Source organism: Chamaea fasciata, unplaced genomic scaffold (assembly GCF_029207755.1).
Source record: "Chamaea fasciata isolate MVZ Bird 193981 ecotype frontalis unplaced genomic scaffold, bChaFas1.0.hap1 SCAF_5, whole genome shotgun sequence".
Classification (NCBI taxonomy): Eukaryota; Metazoa; Chordata; class Aves; order Passeriformes; family Sylviidae; genus Chamaea; species Chamaea fasciata.
The window spans coordinates 11,667,361-11,693,943 of record NW_027094090.1 but is presented as its reverse complement, the minus strand read 5'-3'; the positions used below and the strand labels follow the sequence as shown (position 1 = coordinate 11,693,943).

The following is a 26,583-nucleotide window of genomic DNA, read 5'->3' as shown; positions in this document are numbered from 1 at the left end:
ATCAAGCCCTACATGTATGTGACCAGCTACTGGTCAGTGCACCCCTTGAAATGGCAACTGTGGTAAACAGTTGGCTACCAAGGGAAGGGAATGTTGTAAAAGAAAAGACTGTGGGTTGGGTTTTGACTGATAGCACTTCAGAAAGACATGACCTGTTTGAAAAAGAGTACACATACTGTGGTGTGTGGTCATGATACACTGAGTGATGTTCTGAAAGTATTAACATTTCCAGATGACTCTCAAAGCATAGATTTTAATTTTTACAAATTTGCTTCTTTGGATTGAAGGCATTATTTGGGAATACATAGTTCATCTTTTCTCAAACTAGACAGCTTGCATCTCTGCTGAGCTCACATTAGGTGAGATGATGGTTTGTTCATGATCTGACAATGGATAAACAGGGAACAAAATTAAGCATCTGTTTGAACTCGTAAAAATGCATCCTTTTGCAGATATCCCCAATTCCTTCTCTCTTTTTATAAATGTTGTAAGATATTAGCCATACCGTGAAAAAATACGCATTAATGAAGCTAGATAATTATTTCCTAAGCCTAGTGACATTGTAGGGTCAACCGCCTGATAATGGCTTTGGGTTTGCTCTTATTCACTTAAATAATAGCATTCATGGTTTTGCAGATCAGCAAGTGTGGTTTCTCCAATTTTCTTACATTAAAGTAACCTCAGCTTCTTGAAAAATCTGTCATATGCTGAAGATTTTTACAGGTCTTCATGGTATGTCCATGGACAGAAGCAAGGCCATAGGTCACTCCTTCCAGCATTTCTAACAGCTCATTCCCTTTGGAGATCTCTAAGGTGCAGTAAAAATTCTGAGTGGTAGATGTGGGACCAATCTCTAGCTTTTTTCTCTAGGCTTCATCCTATTACAGTCATAGAAAAGTAATAGATGTCTGCTTATGTGGTAGGTGTAGACATCTGTATTGTAGACAAGTATATCTGTTAGCTGAACCTTATCTTTAATTTATGAATTTCTATCTCTAGAATAGATCAACTATTATAGAAAAAAACTACCATTCCTGAGAGTACAACATCTAAAAAAGCCCAAGTTTGCATTGTTTACAGATGATTTAGCATCTTAAAGCTGGCCAAGTACCTGCTTGGCAGATGAAATGAAAGAACATATTTCCCCTTTCTTGATTCATACTGTTGAGTTATGACATTTCCCCACAGATTTATGTTTCTGGAAAGTTCAACCTGCAGTGACCAAAGATATTCATCAGTCAGAAGGGTCATCACCAGACTCCAAGAACCACTTTTGCACCATGCCTTTGAGCTGTTTCCTGGAAACTTTCACCAAAGGAAATGGAGCTTGCTGAAATGCGGAGAGTGAGAATCTTTCCCCGAGCTTGATTATGTGGGAGTGCTTCAGTTTATCCAGTCCATTGAATAACCTTGAGAATTGTAGGAGAGTTTTTGCCTTTGCAGCTTGAGCTTTTATCTGACTCAGCCGTAGGCCTAAATCTTTGTTTGCCTTAGAACAGCAGTCAGTCAAAATCACTCACTGTATAAAAATCTTTTCATGTAGATGTAGTCTTTCACCAGTGATGTTCACTCAGCATTTTAATCGAATGCAGGGGCATCTTAAATGCAGAGAGTTTTCGGTTGGCTGCATGAGGCTTCAGACAAGACAAAGCAATATAACTTCCCAGAAAAGAATGTGGTATCAGCTCCCAAGCTATCCTGAGATAGACAGAGATGCTATAGAGTGTAATGTTCATATCCAGCAGCTTGATTGAGCTCCAAATGCTAAAGCATGTCCAAGAAAGGCATTTACAGGATTATTAACAATCATTAGCGCACAGATGCTAGATTTACATGAGGGCATAAGAGCCCCTACGAATTCTGAAACATCTGGCAAATGGTATCAGGAATGTAATTTTGGTTGTTTTTGACTCATCCACTGAGATGTGGTTCCTCTGAGTCTGCTTGTGAGGTTTATTATGGGTCTAGGACAAATATAAATACCTCTTAGTGCTCAGCACTGGGCACCAAGTGGTTCTGATAGCTTGTCAGGACCTGAGATATCTCATGTTGCATCTCAGTGCATTCGATTTGCCTCATTGCTTTGTTTCATAGCAATGCCAAGTCACTGTCAGGCAGCTGCTTCTGTGTTCCCAGTGGCTTCCAGGCTTTCAGCAGAGTTCTTCAGGGGTCAGTACTGGGACAGGCACCATTTTACATCTTTGTTGGTGATTGGGACACAGGAACTGAATGTACCCTCAACAAGCTTGCTGATGACATCAAGCTGTGTGGTCACATGCTGGAGTTCCACCTGGTTTAGTGGAAGGTTCACCTTTTTCTGGTATGGGAGGTGGGACTGGGTGATCTTGAAGGCCTTTTCCAACCCAAACCATTCTATGGCTCTGTGTTCCAAATGATGAAATCCAAGCTTGCTCCATTTTGAAACCTTCAGGTCAAACTGCTTTGTTATGATCATATTAAAGGGTGAAAATGTCTTACATAGGCTCCCTCTGTGAAGAGCATTTGTATCTGACCCCTATACTAGATTTTGGGTGGAATAATGAACCAAAGTTACAATGATAGTTTTCAATGAGCTTGTTTCTTTAAGGATTAGATTGAAGTACAGCTTTGGTGTCTTCAGCTTGCAGCCAAAGTTTAGGTAAGATAAACGAGATGGTGCCTTTTCTTTGTATTTCCCCCAATCTGATGCAGGTCTGAAGTAAGAAGATTTCGAGAACTACTTGGCCAAAAATTAGTATCAGCTTTGCAAGGGACAGGGTCCAGAATCATATTAGAGCTGGGGGCAGCAGTGCTGTGATTATCCCTTACACTCAGGTTGCTTCACAGATCATTGTTATTGTCCTTGGACTTTCTACTATGATGCCCTACTGCCACAACATGATGTTCTGATCATTAACCAAAGCTTCCCATGACTCTGATCATATCTGGACTGCACATAAATTGAACAACACATAGTTTGTATCAAAAGAGTAAATAAAATCTATTTAAAAGGGTGTATTTATTATCCAGTGATGCCTAACTAACAAACTAGAAGAAACAGATTTAATTTCAAGTGGTTTTCCAACATAAGATTTTAACAGCTTTATGAACAAAAAGCTATTGATGGGACCTGGGAGGCTTTCATATCTTCAGTTGATTATATTGTAAAATAGTTCAGTAGAGAGAGAAATTCTAATTCAGGAAATGTGAAAAGGATTTGATATCAGGAAATACAAGCACTTTGTTGAACAGTGCTTTTATAAACATTCTGACCTTAAATATACTTTTTCAGTTTACCATTAACATATTTAGAAATTACTTTATTCATAGAAACCATGTTAGATGTCATAATCATTAGTTGAGATTCTCCAATTACTTTACACCTGCATCTGTCACTCTTCTTAAATATAAAGACATTTGAGGCCAAAATTTGTTCTACGATCTAATTTTATGTGTTTTGGGGTCACATAATTGTAGAGTGATTTGAATGTACATTTCTGTTTTGCATTCCTAATGTAGTTGAATTAATTACCTGAGGACAAAAAAAAATGCTATTTCTATGCATTTTAAAGAAGATTTTTCTTAAATGTTCTCATCATAATCCATGACTACAATAATGACCATCAACAATATTATGAAACCCATATTCAATTTCAGCATAAAAATTCAAGTAAGTTGCAAGGTTACCCTGTTTTCCAGAGGAAATAGCTCCATATGACCAAGTTCACTAATAACCAGTCCACACTTCAGAGGGATTAGCAAGTAACTATTTGAGTTCTGCATCTGAGAATGCTAAACCATGACAAACAAGGAAAAGCTCTCATGCCATGTACTAGATAGTACAAAAATTTAGGGGAAAATGAAGTTTATGTCACTGCAAACTTCTGAACTTCAGGAAGTCTGTTGTATCCTTTCATGTAAGCAGCTAATTTAATAAATTTTGTCTTTAGAAACTAAACTGCATTAAGTTAAAATGGCAACCAGAACTGAGAATTAAAAAGCTGTTAGACTGATGTTTTTTGTAAAATCAGTGCCAAAAATCTATATTCTACTTCTTTCTTATGTTTTGTTTCTTCATATAAATTTTCTGTTTATCTATTTGGCATTAGAAACATCATGCTGGCTATAACATTGGCTTTGAAGCAAATCCTGTTTGTTTTTTTTTTTAAATAATACTTTTCACAACTTTTACACTTTCTGCTTGGCGAGTCCTAGAGAGTCCTACAAAATATACTATAATCCAGGGTGATTTATTCTGACATATGAATATGACTATGATAAAAACATTGACTATAATAAAAGAAGGATGAAATTAAATTTCCAGAAAAAACGTTTCAGACTATTCCACTTGCATCATTTGTGCCTGCATGTGTTTCTGTCTATTCCCTGCACTGTAACACACTAAAATGGTCTTTCTCTGCAGCTGTGATTCATCCACAATGATCTGTTATCAAAGATTAGAAAATTATCTTCACAGTGACCCTGGCCACCATGAAATGGGTTTCCTACAGAGGCAACTAAATTCCCAAACTAGTATTTCTTTTTTTCAATGTCTTGGTGAGAATGCAAGGATAAATTATCCACATGGGATAAATTATGCTGGGGAGGGGGTGGTACAGAGTGACAAGGCTGCACAAACAAAGGAATACAGGACTTCAGTCCCTAGTAACCAGCTGTTTTACCCATGGAAAGCCCAATTCGACTTAAAGAACAAAAATCATAGAACAATACAATGGGTTCTGTTGCCCTTGCCACCCACTAGACCAGGTTGCTCAGGGCCCTGTCCAACCTGGCCTTTGACACTTTCAGGGATGAGGCATCCACAAATTCTGGGCAAAAGTCTTTACCATGAGAGTGGAGAAACCCTGGAACAGCAGTTCACAGAGACTGTGGAATCTGTGTCTTATGAAATTTTCTCAAGACCCTGAGAAATCTGATCCAAGCACAAAGTTATCCTTATTTTAAGCAGGGGGCTAGTAACTGAAGGTCCCCGCCAACTGAAATCATTCTATTATTCTCTGACTGTCTTTTCCTAGAGAAGATGACAACTGCTTGGAAACTGAATTCATCTTCCTCCAAAAGAGTTTCACCCATACAAAGACCTTATGTGACCTTTCAGACAGTGGTTTGCAATATTTATCAATCCGTGAACATGAAAATGTTTGCTGTGGTGATCCAGATCTTCAGAGCAGCTTTCAATATCTTTGGAAGAAGTTTCTATTATTTCATGAGTTTTCACAGATTCTTTTTTAATAGGAAACAAATGCCACACTGAAAACTCTTGTTATGATGGTTCTAATGAGAACAGTATTGGATCAGACGCAACTGATTATTTTGCCCCACCATCCTTTCTAAAGAAATAAATTTGCACTTAGTAATCTGTGCTCTCTATCTCTTTTCTTTCCATGTATACTTCCCCTAAGTAAACAGCCTACAAATCATATATCATTTCTATGTAGGGAATGCAGAGATCTTTTCTCCCTCAAAATATTGTGAAATGGGAAAAAGAAGCTACCTGGCATTTATTACCAAGAAATTTTGACCACAAAACTTACCTTTTCTACACATTAACGCAGAAAGTCCTATGGAAAATCTATGCGTTCATGGAGAGAGTGAGACTCAGAAATCTATTTCTCATTCTATTTCTCCATAAAAGAATAGAGAAACCTTCATAATTACCTGTTTCCATTTTCCCATCTTGTGCTGCAGGCCCATCAGGAATTACACTCTTCACCTGGAGAAATTCATCCGGCTCGTCCCCACCAATGATGGTAAATCCAAAACCCATGTTGCTTTTCTTAAGAGTTGTGCTGAGGAAAGTCCCCTTCAGCTGTGATGCATCGCGGGTGAAGAGTGGTTTTTCTACATCAGTCAACACAAACAAGAAAGACAAAAGTTCTGATCTTGTCACAACATAACAGGGACATAAGATAATATTGGCTGGCACCAAGTGGCGGTGTATCAAAGACAAGAAAATAAAGAGTGCAGGCATTCCAGGAAAAATATTTGTGAGTTCTTGTACTAATACAAAGCTAAAAACATATTTTTTATCTATGGCAGATCAGCCATAAATAAAAAGATATAAATTCCCTTTGATATTGGAAATCCATTTAGAAGTGGATATTGTGTAGCTAAAATAATTACAGCAATAAAAATGATCTGTGAGGTAATTTAAAAACCTATTTCCCAACCTATAAATTCAGCTTTGTCTACAAAGTAATACATTCTTCATAATTTCCCTCCCAGCCACAATGAGGAAAAGATCTCCTGTGAATGTCTCATTCCATTTGTTACCAAGAGGTGGTAAATATCAGACGAGCTTTTCTCTCCGAACACACGGGGCTTAGGCATCCAACAAGTGACAAACACGGCAGCTGTGCAAACCTCGTGTCCCCTCTCGGTGTGCCTCGGGGTGCAGGGTGGGTGCCGGGGGGGTCCCATGCTGCACTCAGTGAGGGAAGGTTGGGGAAAGTGCAGAGTTGGTGGCTCCAGCTGGTCCCACTGAGGCTGCAGTGGGGATGTACCGTATAGCTGCACTGGGTGAGGAAGGGTTGGGGAAGGTGCAGGGTTTCTGGCCCCAGCTGGTCCCCCGGGGGCTGCAGTGGGGACGTACCGTACAGCCTGCGGGCCCCGGCGGGGTCGCGCCGGCACTGCGACAGGTCACTCACGCTGCGGGACCTTCTGGGGGCGAGGCGCAGGCGGGCAAATTTGGGTCTAGGTAAGGTTGATGAGGAGCTTTCTACTGTTACAAAGGAGAACAAGCCTCATTCTCTGACTGTAGGCTTACGTTAAAGTTCATTTGTCTGTACCAGTACTGCTTGCTGCTTATACAGGTCCTTTTGAGCGCATTAATTGTTATGTTAGCAAGTGGCTGCATTCTTGTAAACTCCTATAACACTGTGCTTGAGGCTTTTAACTTAATTGATGCTTGCTAGATGAGCTAGCTTAGAAACATACCAAACATCAATTAAGAGTAATTTAGAGAAAGTACAATTAAGTATTTCAGTGTTGCCAACCTTGGGTGCTCAAGAGAGAGTTGTACATTACGAGGAACAGAATTTACGATTTTATTTAGAAAATTACTTTGGGAGTCTTAGTGTGCCTTTAGTTTCTCAGCTTTTAGGAAACACTAGATTCAACTTTTCTGGTTTTTCTCCACACTTCTGAAAGTTTTAGTTCGCTGGTGAGTCCTGCAACTATTGGAACTTGGACATCTAAGGGAGAAAATCGCTAAGATATAGGTGATAACCTTTTGAGCATTGGCAACACTACTCTTTTAACCAGACTTTGACAAAATCACTGTCACATAAACAGGAAAGCAGGATCTATCATCTTAACTAAGACAGCTGACATGGTACTGTACCTCGGAAACCTTGGGCCTGCATAGGCTTTGTTCCAAGTTCTGCGTTGGGCATGTTATGCTGCTGTAACTTCCTTTTTGCTTCTAGGACAGGGTTTTCAAATTGAGTTCTTCTATTTATGTGGCTGGAAAAAAAATTGGTTTTGGTTAAAAACTGGGTTCATTTGGGTGAAATGATAATTTTCACAGTAGGGTGCTGTATGTGGCTAAGGTGTGTGTGGTTAGAGAATAAAACCGTGAGGAATGCCCAATGGGCCTCAGCATGTCCCTTACATTCCACACCATTCCACACCATTTTGTTAGGGATAAGAATATATAAACCCATGCCCTGTGTAATGAACAGCACTGAGAAGCATCCTATCACTTCAATATGCTGAACTCTGCTACAGACAAGTGGTTTTGATATATGGGACTACATATACAATAGCAGCACTGCTGAAACATGATACAGCAACAGTTTTTCATGTCTTCAGCTCTGTGTATGATTCAAAGGATCTCAACCAGTGTTGTGCATTATTATCAATTAGTGGTAAGTGAATTTGCTCAATCACTTATGGAAAAAAACCAAGACAACAGAGTGCTTTTATGATGGTAATTTACAAATAAATCTAATATAGGTAATAAATTGAAGATTATTCTTTTTTAGTACTGTGGTGTGTATCTGCTCAGTTGAACAGAAAAATCAGATGCAGAAACTAAATTAGATGGCAGATCAGAACAACATAGATCATATAGGAAATATAAGAAAAGTTAGTACACACATTTTTTCTTGATGTTTTACATCGCCTACTACAGGTCATTAAGTCCATCTCTGGCATTACACCACTACTTTTCTGCATTGTGTTTAGGACTACGATCTGTACTCTTACTGCCACCATACCCTAGATTTTAATTCTTTAAAGCATGCATTTTATCGATCACTGAGCTATCCTTCAATCCTGGCCTGGGATATGTTTTGCATGTTTTCTGAAAGAGGCAAAACAGTGTAGTAGGCTGCAGGGAACATAGCTGCAAGATAGGATCACAATAGAATCACAACAAAGTGAAGGGGCTTGTGCTTTAAACACTGTTTTGGGGAAACAAATACATATGTACAGAAGGGCAGGCTTATGTCACTTCTTACTTGTTCTCACTGGGTTGCCATCTACTGAGGTCTTCTGAAAATCCAATCACAAACATGGGTTTAAACACTTGGACAGGTTACCTGGTAACTTTGACAACTCCAAGATCCTAAAAGCGTCTTTTGTTTTACATTACTATGACCTTTTGTGTCACATTAAGCACTTTTCAGGTCCTTTGACATTTTGATCCTACCATCGCTTCAAAGAAAATAAGTGGAATTGCCATCAGGAAGTAAGGTAGAGGAAAGGCAGCAATTCCTATGGGGGTGCAATACACTTGCAAAATAGGATTTATTGACCAGTGTTAATGAAATGAAAAGACTTTCAGTCATGTAAAAGAATATGTGATTTATTGAGATGAAGTAAACGTGATAAATCCTTAAGTTGCTACTTTGTTCACATGGCTATAACTCATTCAAGTGACTGCTAGCTTACTGTCATACTCTAAAATTTTGATTAATAGCTTTCAGTAAATTTTGGTCCATGCTGCAGACAGAGAAATTCCCTCTCATTTCTTTCCTTCTTCAGACAGGCTGTTTAAGACTGTAGGTGCTCCTTTCCTAGACTTCTGCTTTCTGTTATTTCTAGTAATTTTCAGGGTCTTCAGCACCTTATTCTATTGTAAACGTAGAAACTTAAGATAAAAGGGAGAAAAACTTCACTAGTGAAAAATGGAGAAAGCAAGACTTATGTGCATTAAAGAAGGTAATCATGAACTACTAACATAAGCATGAAAAAAGTAACTATGTGATGTGTTTATCATATGATGTATTTCCATGTTGTAAAGGAAATACTGCTTTTGCCTTTATACAAGACAGCGATAAAACTCAAAAGCTACATAAAGTTCTGAGCACCCATGATCAAATGAAATGAATCTATATGAAAGGTGTTACAAGAAGACCAGTGAAATAGAGCATTCTATTATAGAAGATCAAAGGAGTTTTAGCTTTTTATTCAAGCAGAATTAAATTGATATATAATTGCATTCAATGAATACATTTGGAAGTAAATACTAGAATGTCTTAAAGATGCCAGGATTTCAGACTTGAAGTCTGTAGGCTTCTCATAAGAGAAGTGTAGAGTTAGAAAACAGCTTCCAGTAGGAGGTATGGAGTACAATATCTAGCTTGTTTTATGTTAGCATTTGAAAAAGTTAAAACCAGGGTTGCTACACATGTGGGTTAATTGCTTCAACATAGGGATCATATCTTTCTTTACGGGCTCTAAAGTCTCCTGCCCTGTTCTCCAACTGCCCTCCACAAGAGCAGAGGTTTGCCATGGCTTTTGTGCCATATCATGCAGATGCTATGGATATCCAAGATTACACTCCAGATCTTCATTCTGGACCTTGCATTATGCTTAGCGTCATGTTGCAATTTCAGGGCACATCCCAGAGCTGCAGAAGGGCCCCAGCAGACCTAAGATTCAACTTATGTGGTTCTGTGATACAAAAGAAGTTGGGATTTTAGCTAATCTGTGTTCATGGCTCAGGAAAGATTAATTACTGTGGTAGTGACATCAAAGCTAGAATCCTTCTTCTACTGCCTCGTACAGTTTCTAGGTAGAGTTTAAGTTGTGGTTTGGTCCATTTAAACAGAAATATCTTTGATAACAGCTGTCTTGAAAATGACATTTTGTCCTATTAGATCAGATAGGAAGACTAACACAGGTTCTTGAAGTACCTCATTTTGTTGGTGTAACTTTAATAATTCTAAGCTTCGATTTATTCCCATATTTTGACTGTTTTTTGGAAGTGTGCAATCTCAAAAGCACAATGTGAAATTTCCAACTGATTAAAAAAAAGTGCATTAAATATTGTGTCCAAGAGGAGTCAAAGAAAAGAAAATTATATTTATAACCAGTCATTTTTATCAGTCAGTACTATTCTATTATGCTCCTATACTGGTGATACATGAAACACATCTCTTTTATGCAATTTTAAGTGCTACGCAGCTTCATGGCTAAATCAGAAAAAGTGCTCCTGATGAGTTTACTTGAGAAAGAAGTTATTAATCTGAGTAATTCTCTTGAAAGGACATTCTAGCTTTTCATCTACCTACTTCAATAGCATACAAAATATATATTACTAGCCTAGGCCTTCATAAGACAAGCCAAATGTGAGTTTTAGAGAAGGGTACAAGGAAGTGTTTTTGTGGTTAAAACAGATTTTGGATGGTAGCCAAAATGTATTGCTCATTGCCCACAGGATAAAATTCAGCGGACAATTCTAACTTCAATTTTCTTCCTTTATTTTACACATTATATATTATAATCAAAAATCCTAATCCAAAGCCTAATTCAACTAATTTCTTCTAGTGCCGCTGTGGCTGTGCAGAGAAGAAGGAGTGGCTGGTCCCTACTAGCTCACTGTATCTTAACTGGGGACAAACCCTCAGAGATAGGATTTTCTTCTGAGCTGCATTTACTTGTGATGTCAAAATATTGTCTCCACATGATGAGGAGGTACCATCACCACCAGCCAGCCCATAAGACGTAGACACAGTTCTGCCTTCTCAGCAGTCAGTGGGGCCAGGCTAAGTTGGTTTTGTGATGAATTTTAGGTTAGATTAACTTCAGACAGCTGAAACACATCCTTAGGAAATCTGTGGGTTCTAGAGTCTAATTTGCACACTTTAGTTGATGGTCAAGGCACTGAGCTCTAATAAAATGGTAGCAGGTCAGAGCATGGCTACCAGTAGAAGCATTTTAACCTGTCTCCTTCTCTTAGCTACTTTAATATGTGGGGTGGGTTTGTGGTTGTTTTTGGTTTTTTTTTTTTTTTTTTTTGGTAGTTTTTGCCTATAGCTTTTGAGATTGTTGCCTATTACCCAACAAAGTAATTCTGGGGACCAGGATGCCTATAAAATGGATATTGTAATGCATAACTGGTTAGTGTCTATCTACTCTTTACTTTCTACTCTTTACATATCTACTCTTTACATTTTTCTGTTGGTAACACTTTATAATGACAAAAAGACCTGAGATTACTTTTTCTATTTGAGTAGTAACAGAGTGTTGTCAGAAGTTATAAGTCAAGGAGGTATATTTTTCCAGAATAAATACCTATGGCTAATTTAGCTGTTCTATTAGAGAGCCCATGTCTGGAAATTGAGTTCTGTGTTGTAGTTAATCATCCTTAAAGAGGAAAACAATCTTTTGGCAATTAGAATCCTGAAGGACCCAGTGCACTCTACTGGCTACTTTCTCTCCATAGTCCTGCACAGCTCAGTGCTGTTAGCTCTTAGTTTACAGATTAAGACCAGATTGCATGAAAGTTAAGAAACCTATAGCAAACACTTCTCATTTGCACACTACAAATGAAATCTGGACCTGCATAACAAAGCAAATGAAAATTACAATATTATCTCACAACTACATAAATCCATGACTAAGAGAGGTAGTTTTACTGGAGACTTTTTTTTTAACTGAATTTGCAAATATATTGTGATTTGTCTTTAGGAACTCTAGTAGCAAGAGGTGTAAGTTTCTTTGTTTTGGTTTGTTTTCTTTTTAGCTTTTTCTCAGGTCTCAATATTTGAGCTGAACATGGCTGCCCCTTGTAAGGTGAAATGGAGTCTGCCTGCCTCATTGTTCAACCTTAAAAACTCCCCATGGGATGCAAGTAGCTCAGTGAGCAGAGTACAAGCCTTTCTTTCATGAGTATTTTGTAGGCCTGCATGTAAACTTGGACTGGAAGTTTGTAATCTTGCTTTTCATAATTTACCTACTTTTATGACAAAATTAAGAGAGTTTATTGTAATCTGATTTTATCTGGTTAAAAATGAGCTCATCTGTTGAATACTAGTAATAAAAAAGCTGTGGCTGTTATATATTGTAGAAGGAAAAATGGAAAGCAGTCTTTGTTTCAAACTTATTGATCTCAGACAGCAAATTAAACTACAGCTACATTTTACTGACTATAAATCCCCATGTGAATTTAGCAGGGCTGCAGTTTTAATGCCATACCATGAGCATCCATTCCACTTCTAAAAACCTCAGAGACTGCAGTAGGTTTGATGTATCTGTCCACAAATCTTATCTGTGGTAGGATTAATAAATTTGGCACTAACTGCCTTAAAATACGTAATTATGCAATAACATCTGGGCCTGGCGTCTGTTTACCTGTGGTTGGACATGAAATGCAGATAAATACTTGTTCCTTTTCTGACTCTGCAGTGGAGGGTGAGCCTTGCTGGTGCCAGAATGCCTCGGGCTGCACTAACAACCAACTGGGGTCTCAGTAAGAGATTGATGCACAGAAATTGCACAACACATGTTACACCCCAAAATACACCAAAAACCACTGGGGCAGAAGCTTTACTTACACCCAGCAGCTGCATAATTGCATGTGCAGAAATCTTTGGCGGGGGTTAAGTACAAAATGAAATGAGAACTGCAGCCCTTACCTACTTGGGGACATCATAAAAGAACTCAGACATCACAAGGGGGAGGAAGTGATTGGTATTATGTAGGGACTTCAAAACTTATCCTTTTGCTTGAATCTGGACTGACTAAGGTGACTTGAGCTGAGCAGCAAAGTAGATGGAGCTGCTGCCTCTTTCACCTGAGGGCAGGAAGCAAGCTGGGGACAAAGAAGGAGAGCAGGTGCTCTGGCATTTGGAGAATGGGACAGAAGGGGTCAGCAGAGCAGTGATCAAGCACCATTTTCAGTTATTTGTTTGCTTTGTAGAAGGCTGGGAAACATGCAAGGGCATCCATAAGCTGCTGCTGTGACAGCAGGTAAGAAAGGGTCATCTTACATCTTCTACACCTCCAGAAATAAGATGATTTTTTGATCCCCCTGCAGACCTGAACCCTTGCATAACAGCAGCATACCCTGAAGCCTGGAAAAGCTGCATCTCCAATACCTGTCCAGGGCAATCCTGCAGTCACTGTGTTACTTGGATTCAAGAGACCAAGGGAAAAATTTGAGACACAAAGGAAGTTTTCTATTTTCTATGAAACAACTAGATAAATATAATTCTTGAGCGTCAGGGTTTGAAACATTTTAGGTCAGGGGTCATATTCTCTAAAGATCTCTCTTGTTTAATAAAAGGCAGTAACGGATAGTTGTTTCTCAACCTTTCAAGTGCTGTCTGCACAGTGACAGGAATGGATTTCTCTCTTCTCTCCTGAATAGTGGCAGTAGAGTGTGGAGGGAGAATTGACCCCTCCCAAACAGGTATCATAATCTGAATCTAGATTCATTTTGCATAAGTCTCATTCACTATGTTAAGTTGAAAAGCAGAGGAAATCATCTCTCAGATCTACTTATGTACAAACTGGCCAGGTTCTACTATTCAAACAAAAGCATTTTGTTGGCCTTTGCACAGAGGAAGAAGCTTTTTTTTTCTTGTTTCATGACCTGCACTTTTAAATACAAAATAAACCATAAAATTTTATATGCAGCTTATAAATGACTTCTGGTACAACAAGTATGAACACCTGATTCACAGTGAGGACTACCCAGAAATGGATGTTAACTGAGCTAAAATGATTATGCTTTGCTCTATTCATTGATCAACAAGATTTATACCTTGCTGGATATCCAAAGCTTAGATAGAAAATGCAACATCTCTTTAGTGGATATGTTCTTTGTACAAGTGTCAGCTGGAATGGTACCATGGAACCAGACCCTGGATAAAGAGAGTGACTGAATGCCTGAGTCACTGATTTGGGACACTTTGAATATATCTGGATACATTAATTGCATTGATGACTGAGAATTCCTAGTCTACCCTTAGTTTAACATGCCAAGTAATTGTAGCCATTCCTTGCCAGGCTGAGTATTGCAGAGGATTCCAGTGTTAGGTTATGACATATTAATAGCAACTTAATATTGAACTTGGGAACTTACTCAACATAATAAGTGCCATATATGGGATCATCAATTTTCTCCCAGCCATATGGAAGCTCTGAAAAACAAAGAGTTAATCCCTCTCAGTAAATGCAGAACAGAATGCAAAGATTTCTAATAACAAAATTGTGGATCTTTGCTGGGTGTTGAGGGAAATAATAGTGATTTTAGATAGAGTGACTAAAGCAAATGTCAAATCTTGAACACACCCCATGGTAGCCACAAGTAGTAGTAACTTGGAAATTTGCATGTAAAACCAGCTCTCAGTTTCTAGAGCACCACATTTCGGTTGAACTTCTTTATTGTTCCAACGATTGTACCACAACTGTTGCCAACAATTGTAGCACATCTTGTGTGACATCACAACCAGAGGAAGTGAGGGCATTCTATTTTCATAAATTAGTACACGCACAAAAAATTTTGCTTTTTGAGCTTTTTTTCTTAGGGATCCTAGAAAAGTTGGTCTAGAAGGAATGAAAAGAGTTTTCCTCCTGCCATATAAGTACAGTTAGTATAATGAAATGTTTGCATTATTCTTCTTACTGTGATGGCAACTCCACAATCTCCAAAGGCATCCTGTTCCAAGGGTTAGTTATATATCAGGAACACAGGAGCACAGAACAGTACATGAAAGTACAAACCAAAATAAGATATATTTTCATCCCCTGGACATAAAGCTAACACATTTTTCAGAAACAGAGATCCTTAAAACATTCTAGTCTTAACAATGAAACTGTTATAAATATTAATTCAATAATCTTGAAAATCAATCTGCATTCATTTATAAACCAAACTGCCACATACATATTCATGTACATCCATACTTATTTTATTATCACTAACAATGAATGCTTAAAAAATTATTATACTGCCAACAGAATTTCATCTTGTGTTTAAAAGGCACCGGACAGAGGCAACAAGTATCTCAGTTGACATGAACAGAGTCAAAACCTCAGAACCAGATGTGGTGATTCGGATGGAGGAGACTCACAAAGGGATGGGCATTCCCATTATGCACAGGTATTGATTTCTGTGCAGTTAAAGACTATGACACAATGTATGGGGACAGGTACTGAGATTCTAAAAGGAAATTTGACTCTGGAATTCCTTCTCTTAGATTTATTTTTCTTTTTAAACTCCATTGCACTATTTTAAAGTAACTTTTTGGAGACAATCAGTACTGATCTAGACAGAACTGATTTAGAATATTGTTAGCTTTGAAATCTTCCTAAGTCTACACTCTGAACCACTTTTGTCAGGGCTATTTTGTTATTGTCACTTCATAGGAATAAAGAGAGCATAAGGTATTCAAGCAGGTCATGGAATTACTGAATGGTTGATGTTGGAAGGGAACTTTGGAGGTTGTCTAGCCCAACCCCTCTGCTCAAATCAGGGTCAGCCAGATCAGATTGCTCAGGACCATCTTCAGCCAACGCCTGAATATACCCAAGGATGGAGACTCCACAACCTTTTTGGGTAACTCAGTCTGGACCCTTTTGCCTCCTGTCCTATCACCAGACACCACTGTAAAGAGACTGGTTCTGTCCTCCTTGCACCTCCCTTCATGTATTTATTTAGATTGACAAATTCTCACTCGAACCTTCACTTCTTCAGGCTAAACCATCTCAGGTCTCTAATCCTTTCCTCATGGGAGGGATGCTCCAGTCCCTTAATTGTCTTAGTGGCCATTCACTGGACTCTCTTCTTTATGTCCACGTCTCTCCTGTACTTGGAGTCCTGGATCTAGCACCCCAGCTGTGTCTTACCTGTGCTGAGCAAAGGGGCAGGATCATTTCCTTGATCTGCTGCTGATGCTCTGCCAAGAGCAGCCCAGGAGGCTGCTGACCTGCTTTGTTGCAGGAGCACATCACTGGCATGTCAAGTCTCTAAGCATTAGAAAGCCCTGGTGATGCTCTTTCCAGACCTTCTCAGAACTTGAGTAAAATAAGGTGAGTCACCCTACAACGGCTCTCACAAATCCTGTGTATCTTGGGACAAGACTGTGTAATGTAACCCATAAATATTCAAAAAGAAACCAGCTGATGCACAAATCGTGTACTGTCCCTACAGAAAGTTTCATTGCTAACTCATGCGTGATCAGCAAGGAAAAAATCTGCTATGAAAAATGATGCTCTTACCAGACACTATAATACATAATGAATATAAAGTATTAGCTTAAATACTATTGGTACATTTTATTTTCGTGTAACCTTGCACAGTTTTCTTCTGCTAATTAACTTCATGTTGCTTTCATATCTGTCTATCTAAAATTGTATTTCCTTAGAGAAAACTCAGACAGGTACCAGTGAAACCTGTACATAGAAAGGCACACAAACACACACACATCCCCATATATATACACACACACACACAGGTGTGCATAGGTTTCTTTCCCAAAGTCCATTAGTAGATGCATTTTTTCCAAGTATGAAATAAATAAACAAGTAGATATTTCGTCCAACTTTGAAAGAGGGTATTTTTATGTAAGTATATACACTACAAGTGTATATATGCAGATACTCTATTTAATTTTATGTACTCATAAAAATCTGAAATAATTGAGGATTCACTATTAAGCTATTGGCCTATTTTTTCCTAAAGTAATACTTAATTAGGCACAACTACCAAAAAGGAAAAAGAAAAATTTTATTTACTAGTGTAAAAGTCTGTAAAAATTTAATGTATTTGACATACAAAGGAGAACCCACTTTTAAATGCATGAATTGAATGACTGATTATTTAACATCGTAAGATAGCCATGAGTTCAGAGGAAAGAAAAACAAGATTACTTTTGTGTACCATAATACACTCCATGTAAGGTTTTGCCTTGATTTTATTATTTCATTTAAGATTTGGCTATAAGCTATGTTTAATTAAAATTCTCTGTTGACCAGTAAAACAGAATTGCTAGAGCACAACCCCCAGGCCCCTGCCTGTTGAGAATGGCAAATAAGATTAGTGGAGTGGAGTTTACTACAGAGGTTCTCTAAGAAGAATCTTCTGCTACATTAGCTTTCAGGAGCACTGTGATTATTTTTCATTACATTGAATAGTGGCATCTATTCCATTTTTCACTATTGAAATAAAAGATTAAAGGACAGAAATACTTTACTGCATCATAAAGCAGGAAGCTAAGCATTTGCCAGATTAGGGGTGAGGGCATTACAGTTTCTTCTTTTGATTTCACTGTGCCCAGGGATGATCATTAGTGGGGAAAGTGAACAGTAAATATTTGTAAAAAGAGAATTGTTGTAAAACACCAGTGAAGGAGATTGCTGATGGCCACTGTGATGTGAATAGGGAAAGGAGCTGTATCTTACAGCTGATATTCATTTGGTAGCATCAGCATGCTCATTTGTGTGCAATTTTTGCAAGCACTTGTTCATGGATACTGTGCTATAATATGACAGACATCATCTTCAGGAGCTCAGCACTTCTACCACTCATGTTTTCCAAGTCTCTAGACTGCTGAAGGCTTTCCCCGTACAGAAGGAATAAAATTAAAAATCTGCCTTTTATTTTTAAATCTTAAATATCTAACATCCTCCTATCATCTAGTGCAGGGCCTGTTCAGAAATATTTATAAAATCACCTTTTAAAAATCAGTAATAGTTTGTGCCGTGGTTGGCAATGCTGACACCATGAGGATGTAAGGTGCTGGATAACCTGTATGGTATGTTTATATCCTCCAGTTTTTGCAATGCTTCATTCCTTGCAAGAGAAGCAGCATCTAGCCAACACCAGTCATCCAAAACAACCTTTGCTCAGTAAACATCTGGATGAGCTTTTAATTCAGAAAAAGCTGTATTTCTAAAGGTTAAATGCCCAGTTGTAATGGGAAGGAAGGAGGGAAGGGAAGGGAAGGGAAGGGAAGGGAAGGGAAGGGAAGGGAAGGGAAGGGAAGGGAAGGGAAGGGAAGGGAAGGGAAGGGAAGGGAAGGGAAGGGAAGGGAAGGGAAGGGAAGGGAAGGGAAGGGAAGGGAAGGGAAGGGAAGGGAAGGGAAGGGAAGGGAAGGGAAGGGAAGGGAAGGGAAGGGAAGGGAAGGGAAGGGAAGGGAAGGGAAGGGAAGGGAAGGGAAGGGAAGGAAGGAAGGAAGGAAGGAAGGAAGGAAGGAAGGAAGGAAGGAAGGAAGAAAGAAAGAAAGAAGAAAGAAAGAAAGAAAGAAAGAAAGAAAGAAAGAAAGAAAGAAAGAAAGAAAGAAAGAAAGAAAGAAAGAAAGAAAGAAAGAAAGAAAGAAAGAAAGAAAGAAAGAAAGATGAATTTGAGCAGGTCACTTTAGTAGTCAATTGTAGTGCCTTCTCATCCCAGACTACTTATGATAATGGTGCAGATGCTCTTATTCCGCCTTCTGAAAGCTGTTGCATTTCAGGATGATTTTTAATGGTGCCACTTAACATTCTCTAGGGATGGAGGAAAGAGTACATATTGGATCTCAGTGTACCAAGATGAAAAAGCACACTACCAAGCCTGGCGATTAACTTTTCTGAAGTTTATCATTTACTAACTGAGTTAAAGAGAGTCATAAAAACTTCTCAAGGTGTCAGAACAACAGACAGCATTGTGCCTCTACCCCACAGACAGGTTGGAAAGAAAGATGAGAGCATATTTCCTGATTCAGCTGCAATCAAAATATTTGTATAGTTCGAAGGAATATAGCATGAGAGAGGAAAAGAAAATATGCCTGCTGTTATTGAAAATACTGTCAATAAAGATGTGGAAGCTGTGGAAGTCAACATGAGTTTGGTTCACCTGCCTTGTTATCACCCAGGCACAGGCCAGGAATCATTTTTTAACCTATTTGGGAGATTTTTCAGAAACATATTGTATCTTCCCATTCACAAGCCTGTGGATTTTTTAATTTCTTGCTTTCTCTCTTTCTCCCTGTTTCAAATTCAGTTTTGCCTTTTTAAGTCAGTTACCTACTGCAGAGAGTATCAAAAGAGTTGATCAAAGGTTACAAAACAGAGCAGCCCCATAGTCCAATGCAGTGTCACAGTTTTCCAGTTTCTCTAAAATATACAGTCTTTGCAAATGTTCATGTCTAAGTCTAAACCAGTGTTCCTTGCTGCATAGCCTACACAAAACAATATTGCTTGTAATACCGTAAGGCACAGCACAGAGGTTCCCAGGGGGTGGATGCTGCTCCAGGCATGCTGTTCTGCTCCCTCAGGAGCTCAGGGTTGGAGGTAGTTGGTTTGGATGCTTTTGTTTGTGCAAGTCCACATTGTTGAGCCGATACATGAAACACATTGCAGTTGTGCTGCTGCTCCTGAAACCTCTGATACAGGTTGCCATAAGGAAAGAGAGGATAATGCTACCCAGTGAAAATCAGGACTTAACCTACTACCCCCATACCTGTGTGAATTCTGCTAGGTCACCTATCTGCACTCCATCTGGAGCTCCAAAAATGAACCAATTCAACAGGCATATGCTGTGGTAACACTAAGTGGATGGGGAGACAAAAAACAGATTAAAAAGTTGGAAGCTAAATTATTCTCTCTCTCAGGGAAAACAACAAGAAAGGTAGGACAGACAAATCCACCTCCACAAAAAAAACCCAAAAACCAAAAAACAAACAAAAAAACCCCCCAAAAAACCACCAACCAACAAAAACCCCCAGACTGACTATTCCTTTCATGGAAGATCTGGAAAACGTGGGGAATGTACCAACTCCAAGTCAAGCCATTTAAGTTCAATTTCAATGAAACTCGTGTTCTCCAACTGCTATTCTCATATCAGGAAATTTCACAGAATCATGACTGTTTATGTTCTGTCTGCAATCAAAAAGATTTCATGTGCAATTTATTCTCACAAATAAAAAAAATGTCATTATGCAAAATTTCTCCTTGCAGGATGGAAATAAATGTCTAAGTAATAAATCTGATAAATGCATCTTCTTCCTTCTGTGCAGCTTATTGTGACATGCTACATCCTTAATTATGTAGAACATAGATTACTTAATATTACTATAAATTCAATAATAATTTTCCCCAGCATTATTATCAAGTGAAATACTGGCAGTAGTAGGGATATTTTTAAATATTAGGTGTACTTGGTTCCTCTGACAGGCAGAACCGTGCAACTGCTAATTAAGATTTGCATTAATGCAGTGAAAAAGTGTCAACTGAATTACTTTTTTTATGTTTGTTTTTGTTTTGTTTTTGTCTTTATTTTTCAACCAATAAGAGTCTACAAATGGCTTGTTAGCTTTTCATTCAAATAAAAATTAAAACTCCTAATCAATTAGAAATAAATAATTGTATGTTGACAACTTAGCTAGATTACTGTAGGCAGTGCCTGAGATGGTTTGCTTAATAAAGGCTTAACAAGGAATTCAGTGCTTAAGAGGCAAGTGGGCAATAGGTGAAGTTGGTCTAAAGTACCCTCCATAGGCCTTTTCAAGACAAAGCCAAGAATTTCTGTTAAAAGATTTCAAACAAGTTACAAAATCCTGTTTTCCATATATTTATAAAGAATAGATTTAAGGAAAGCAGGAACATTGAAAAAATATTATTGAAACTTTACATTTTTTTTTAAATCAGATCTTGTTATCCTTTCATCTTGTTCTCTGTCCTTACTCCTGGATTAGTTGTGCCAGATATCTGGTTCATATTACAGAACTTCTGCAGAGAGAGAACCAGCTCCTTGTTGATCTCAAAGTTCCCACTAAAGTGACCAGCATTGTGCTGGGGAAATAGAGATATCTCACATTTTAGCTGCAAGTTCTTTCTCAGGAGCCTGGATAGGAATGCATTCAGGCTTCCTTGGAATAATAAAACAGCAGCGTGCCTTAGTTTCCAAGAAGAGCGTGGTAAAATTTCTGAATTCTTTGTTAAATTACACATCATCTCATTTTTAATATAACAAAGGGTACACATAAAGAGAGTCTCTGCAACACCCTCACAGTTGATAGCTTTTTACTAGCTGACATGGGTGCTGCTAGGAATGAAGTCCCTTCAGAATGACGGACATTTCTGCAGATGCTGGAGGAGCTGGCCCGTGCCCTGGTGGCTCCAGGCCCCTGAGCCGAGGGTGCACCGCCAGCAGGTTCAAGGTTCAGCTGGGCAGTGTCAAAGGCCAGGCTGAATGGGGACTGGAGCAACCTGGTCTGGTGAAAGGCATCCCTGTGCCAGGGGGATTGTAATGAGATGATCTGGCCCTGGCACACCCATTCTGCCTGCAGAACAGGAGCCCTGAGCACATCAGCTGCATGCTGCATTATCAATTTGTATTCCAGAAGTTCAGCAGATTTGCTTCATGCCATGTAGAGCTCCAACATGGAAGATTCTGCCTTTGTAACTGATTTTATTAACACAGCTGTTATATGCTATGTTCTTTAGACTTTGAAAAAAACCAGACTGAAAAGAAACACTCTTTTTGATCTTTTGCATGTTCAAATCTTTCAATGCTTGTATCTCATTACTGACTGTATCAGTTCAGCCTTGATACAAACCAGTGTTTTCTAACAAATGTATGATGTCATGAAGTTAGGCTTTTATTCTATTTGCTTTTCAGTCTCTCACTTTATTTATATTCTTTGTTTTGTTGTTAAATGTTTAACTGCATACCCTGTGAATTTGTGGAGTTACTGAATTCACTGTTACTATAAAACCTAAACTCTCAAATTTGGCTACTGACCTAAGAAGATCCATATAAAAGTATGTAGCTACTAACAGCACAGGCCAAATTTTATGGGAGGCTGCCAGGTATTTTGTCAGTCAAATTCAACAACTTCAGTTACTTGTTCACCTCTTAACCTCTAGCATAACAAATTAAAAAAGTTTATCATTCTGTAACAAACCCAAGTGACACATTTCAGTGCTATTTTCGGTGCCTTTATTAAGGGGGAAACAGGAATACCCTCAGCCTTTGCTCACAGGGTAAGTGCCCCTCCTCTTGCCTGTCTTGGTTGCCGTCTGCTGAACTCCTGTGTATCATGGGGTCCAAAATCTGGATTCAGTATTACAGATGCAGACTAACAAGTCAGTTCCCAGTCTGTACTGTTGCAAGATACTGTTCCTGCTCAAGTGCAGAACACTGTATTTGTCTTTGTTGAAATTCACAGGGTTTCTGCTGGCCCAGTCCTCCTAGGTCCCAATGCAGCCATGCCCTTGACTTGTTGATGGGTCCCCATGGGGTCACCTGCAAAGCTGACTGTTTTCTCCTTCAGACACAGAGATGTCGAACAGGGCACATTTGTCTATAAACTGCTGCAATACTTCTCTTCCACAGGCATTCAGGCACAGTGTGGCCCATTAAAAACTACCCTCTAAGCCTCAACACCCAACCAGTTACTTACATGCACAGTTTGCCATCCACCCAGACTTTTAATGTCTTAATTGTAACACACAAAACTTTGTGACAGAGAAACCCCCCCCCCCCCCAAAAAAAAACAACAACAACAAACCAACCAACCAACCAACCAAAAAAGCTTGAATGAGTCAAGATAAATGACCTCCACTGCTTTTACTTCATCCACAAATCCAGTAATTTAAGTACAGCAAACAAGCTGGCCAGGCATGATTTGCAGTGGATGTTCCCAGTGCAATGGATATGGATAGGATGGAGTTACCTTTCCCCACAGCAGTTCTTATAGTGCTCTGCTTTGCTCCAGTAGCTAGAAAGGTGTTGGTAACACACCAGTGTTTTGGCTACTGCTGAAAAGGGCTGGCACAGCATCACAGGTGTCTCCCCAGCATTCCCACCTCACCAGTTGTCTGGGTTTGGGCAAGCTCTCGGGAAGTGGCATAGCCAGTACAGCCGACCCAGAATGAAAAAAGGAATGTTCTGTATCACATGATGTCTGCTCAGAAATTAAAACTAAGAGAAAGGACAAGGAAGGAGGACAATCATTATTCATGACATTTCTCTTGCAGAGCAATTGCTATGTGTGCTGAAGTTCTGTTTCCTGGGAAGTAGCTGGACATCACTTTGCTGATGGAAAGAAGAGAGCAAAATATTTTCCTTTGCTTCCACAATGTGACCATTGCTCTTACTTTATTAAACTGCCTTTATCTTTACTCATGGTTTTTTCCCCAACTTATTTTCTCCCCCTCATCCAGCTGAGGAGGAAATGGGTAGGGCAGCTTGATGGGCACCTGGTATCCTGCCAAGGGCAACCCACCACACGCTGTCACCACCCTCTTCTTCAAGTGTCCAGAAATGTTCTCAGAGGACTCCATGTTTTATCCATGACACTGTCAGGGTCTGATGTCTGCCTGTGTTCTCAGCTCCTCTGCCCCAGCATCTTGAACTTCACTGATTTCATGGTCACTACAGCTACAGCTGCTGTTGATCATCACATCTCCTGCTAGTTCTTGCAATTAGTTCAGAACAGGTCCAGGTGTGCATCACCTCTCATTTTCTTATCTGATACCTGTAGCAAGAGCTAATTCCCTAAAACTGCCAGAAATCTTGGTGGCTGCCTGTCTTCTTCCTTGTTGCCCCTGCAGCAGGTGTCAGGGAGCTTAAAGTTCCCCATGGAAGCCAGAATCTGTGAACAGAGACTTACCTGAGGTGTTTAAAGCACATTTCCTCACTATCATCAGGGGATCTGCAAACAGACCCCAGCATGGTCTCCTTTACTGTCCCCTCCTCTGATCCTGCCCCACACACTCTCCATCAGCCAGCTGCTCAGGAGAGCTCCACAAAGCCATGCTATTCCTGTGCATGGAGGAAGCCCCTTTGGCCTCACCTCCTCTAACCATCTTTCCTGGTCAAACAAGTTATTTTACATTGTTTCTGAAAGATTTTTAAAATAAAAACACTGAACTTTAATTAAAATTTAAATCATCACTAGAAAACATTCGATTCATGCCTGCCTTTTTCTCACTGGGTCTTGGGAGTCTCAAGTGAATGTTTCAAAATAAATCACATAGAATAATGCTGCCTGGTTTTCTGATGGCTTTTTTTCTGTCTTGCTATTACAACAAATGGCAATTACTTGATTTTATTTGACAGGGCAGTGATGCAAATGGATACATGTATTATAAAAAGAGACAAAAAATATAGGTTCTGTAGTGATAATGTAAAAAAAAAAAAAAGCCAAGTACTACTTTGTATGCTTACAATGAACTGATTATCTGTGGGTGGTCTACAAATAAAAAGCTATCCTGCCCAGACTGTAAAATTTCAAAGGTACAGTACTTATTTGTGATGAGCTGAAACTGCCTCAGAATCACCAGATACTGACCCTGGATGGGATTCTGAGAGCAGGTTAAATAAACTGGGGCTCTGATAAAGTACAGGGCATCTTACATCTCTGTGTTTTATTTACAAGTGACCAGTGAAGTTCTGTACAATCAGAGAGAAGAATCCTCCTCAAGGTACTTTCTATATGATCTGTTTCCATGACTACCATGCTTTTTAATAACATTTTTACAGTTCTGAACTTGGCTGCATATACATAATGCAGATACAGTAGTTGTTTACATAGTATTTGATGAAACAGATAAATCAATACAATTGATGAGAGAGATTACATTGCACTGGGGAAAATTCATGTTAACACTGCACCTGCTAAAGCAGAAATTCTTCATTTATACTAAGAAATAAGATTAAAGTCTTTTTTTTCTTCTCAGTGGCTTCATTGCCTTGTTGAGGATGAGAACTTTAAAGGCCCATTTTTTATTACTTCTTGCTTTGCTGTACAATCAATAAAAAGCTGCTTTGGTTTCATGGAACTGCTTTCTGAAACTTCTTGTTATAACTTATTCATCATTATGCATTAGTGATATTTATGGGGACACTCACTCTGTACTTTAAACATTATGTTAAAAAATCCCTTGGCATTTGAGTGACAAGGAAATATATATGAATTCACAAGCTTATTTTTCTTTATTTGAATTGTAACACCATCTGCTAAAACTCAGTCTCGGTATGGTTCTGTGAGAGCATCAGAAAGGAACTTCGCATGAGAAACAGGTGTGTGGTCCTTTGTTAATGTGCCAGACACAATGTGCTTGCATTCATAAGGGCAATTTGCAATTTTAGTGTCTAATTAATACATCTATTTGTATCAATGACAAAATCAGGTTTCTAAGTCACTTTTCCTTCAACAGTTTTAACTGTGTGGGATAGTAATACAATAAAGATCTATCCATGTTTTCTTCATGTTTCAATGTTCATTAATATCGGCATGTCCTAACGTGGAAGAAAAGTTATAGGAAGTAAGAAAAATAAAAGAAAGGCAAAGGGAATACAAAATATGTGCGTTGTCACTTTTTATGATATTTCAATACGTTAAAAAAAATCATTACTATGGAAGAAGATGAAAGAACTACTTTGCCTTCCTTTTATTTTTCTATCTTCTTTCTCAGTGTAAAACCTCCCTAAGAGTGAATAGAGTAGCAACCTAAAACCTAGAGAGGGGCCTGAGAGGGTACTGTGTTAGTGGGATGGAGACGGAAATGGGACAGAGAAATGGAAAAAAAAGTTATTGGAAGGCGAGAATGTCTGCTCACTTTTTCATGCATGTGCAGCAATAGACTATTTGCATTTCAGGGGACTTTCAGGTTCCTCAGTCATGGCTGCCTTTATCATAAACACCAACCCAGACCGATGAGGCATTTGACTTTCATGATACTGACACATGCAATTTTGGAATCAGCAACTGATCTACTAAATTCCAACAGAAATTAACCTTTTCCTCAGTGCATGCCCTGGCATGGCTATTATATAAATTGATTATTTAAATTAATTTAATTAATTTTAATTGCATTTGTGCCTAATGGTTGAAGGTAAGTCTCTAAATTGAAGCTGTACCAACTCAGTGGCAGAATAAACAAATTTCAATTTGATTTCCTCTTTAAATTTCTGCCCTTTACTCTACTCCAGTCCCTTCAGCTTCTTAAATATCAAGGTCACTACAAGTTCTTTAAATACAAGAGATCTCCAGACTGCTTCTCCTACAACTATCCCCAAAGATGTATGGCCTACCACAAAGTTAGTACAGAACATAGGAACAAAAAATACAAAAAACTGAACAGATCTCTCTCTCACTGCAGTATTTCACTTCAGCCTAGCTTTGTCTATTTTATGCCTTTCTAATTCTTCTGCAAACCAGCTTACAAGTAATCAGATAAAGGCATGCAAAGACATGTCTTTTACAGACTGACCTAGTGACACTTGACTGAAATTTTTTTTAAGATTTCTCCCTATGGCCCAGGAGAAAAATTCAGACAGAGTGATTAGGCAAGGTCCCCTCGATGTCAACACATCCTGTTCAGAAAGCCAGTAAGAAAGGCAGCAGCATGACCTTACTGACT

General features: G+C 38.8%; 1 protein-coding gene across 11 annotated transcripts in view; it reads right to left on the bottom strand.

Moving 5' to 3' along the window:
* Positions 1-26,583, bottom strand: part of MAGI2 (membrane associated guanylate kinase, WW and PDZ domain containing 2) — a 714,127-nt gene that overhangs the window by 142,398 nt on the left and 545,146 nt on the right. For all 11 annotated transcript variants that reach the window (XM_066182812.1, XM_066182813.1, XM_066182802.1 and 8 more), the window contains 3 exons: positions 14,318-14,375; positions 7,343-7,464; positions 5,659-5,841 (listed from right to left, as the gene is read on the bottom strand). In XM_066182812.1, coding sequence (XP_066038909.1) covers positions 5,659-5,841; positions 7,343-7,464; positions 14,318-14,375 — 363 coding nt within the window. The remainder of the gene's footprint in view (positions 1-5,658; positions 5,842-7,342; positions 7,465-14,317; positions 14,376-26,583) is intronic.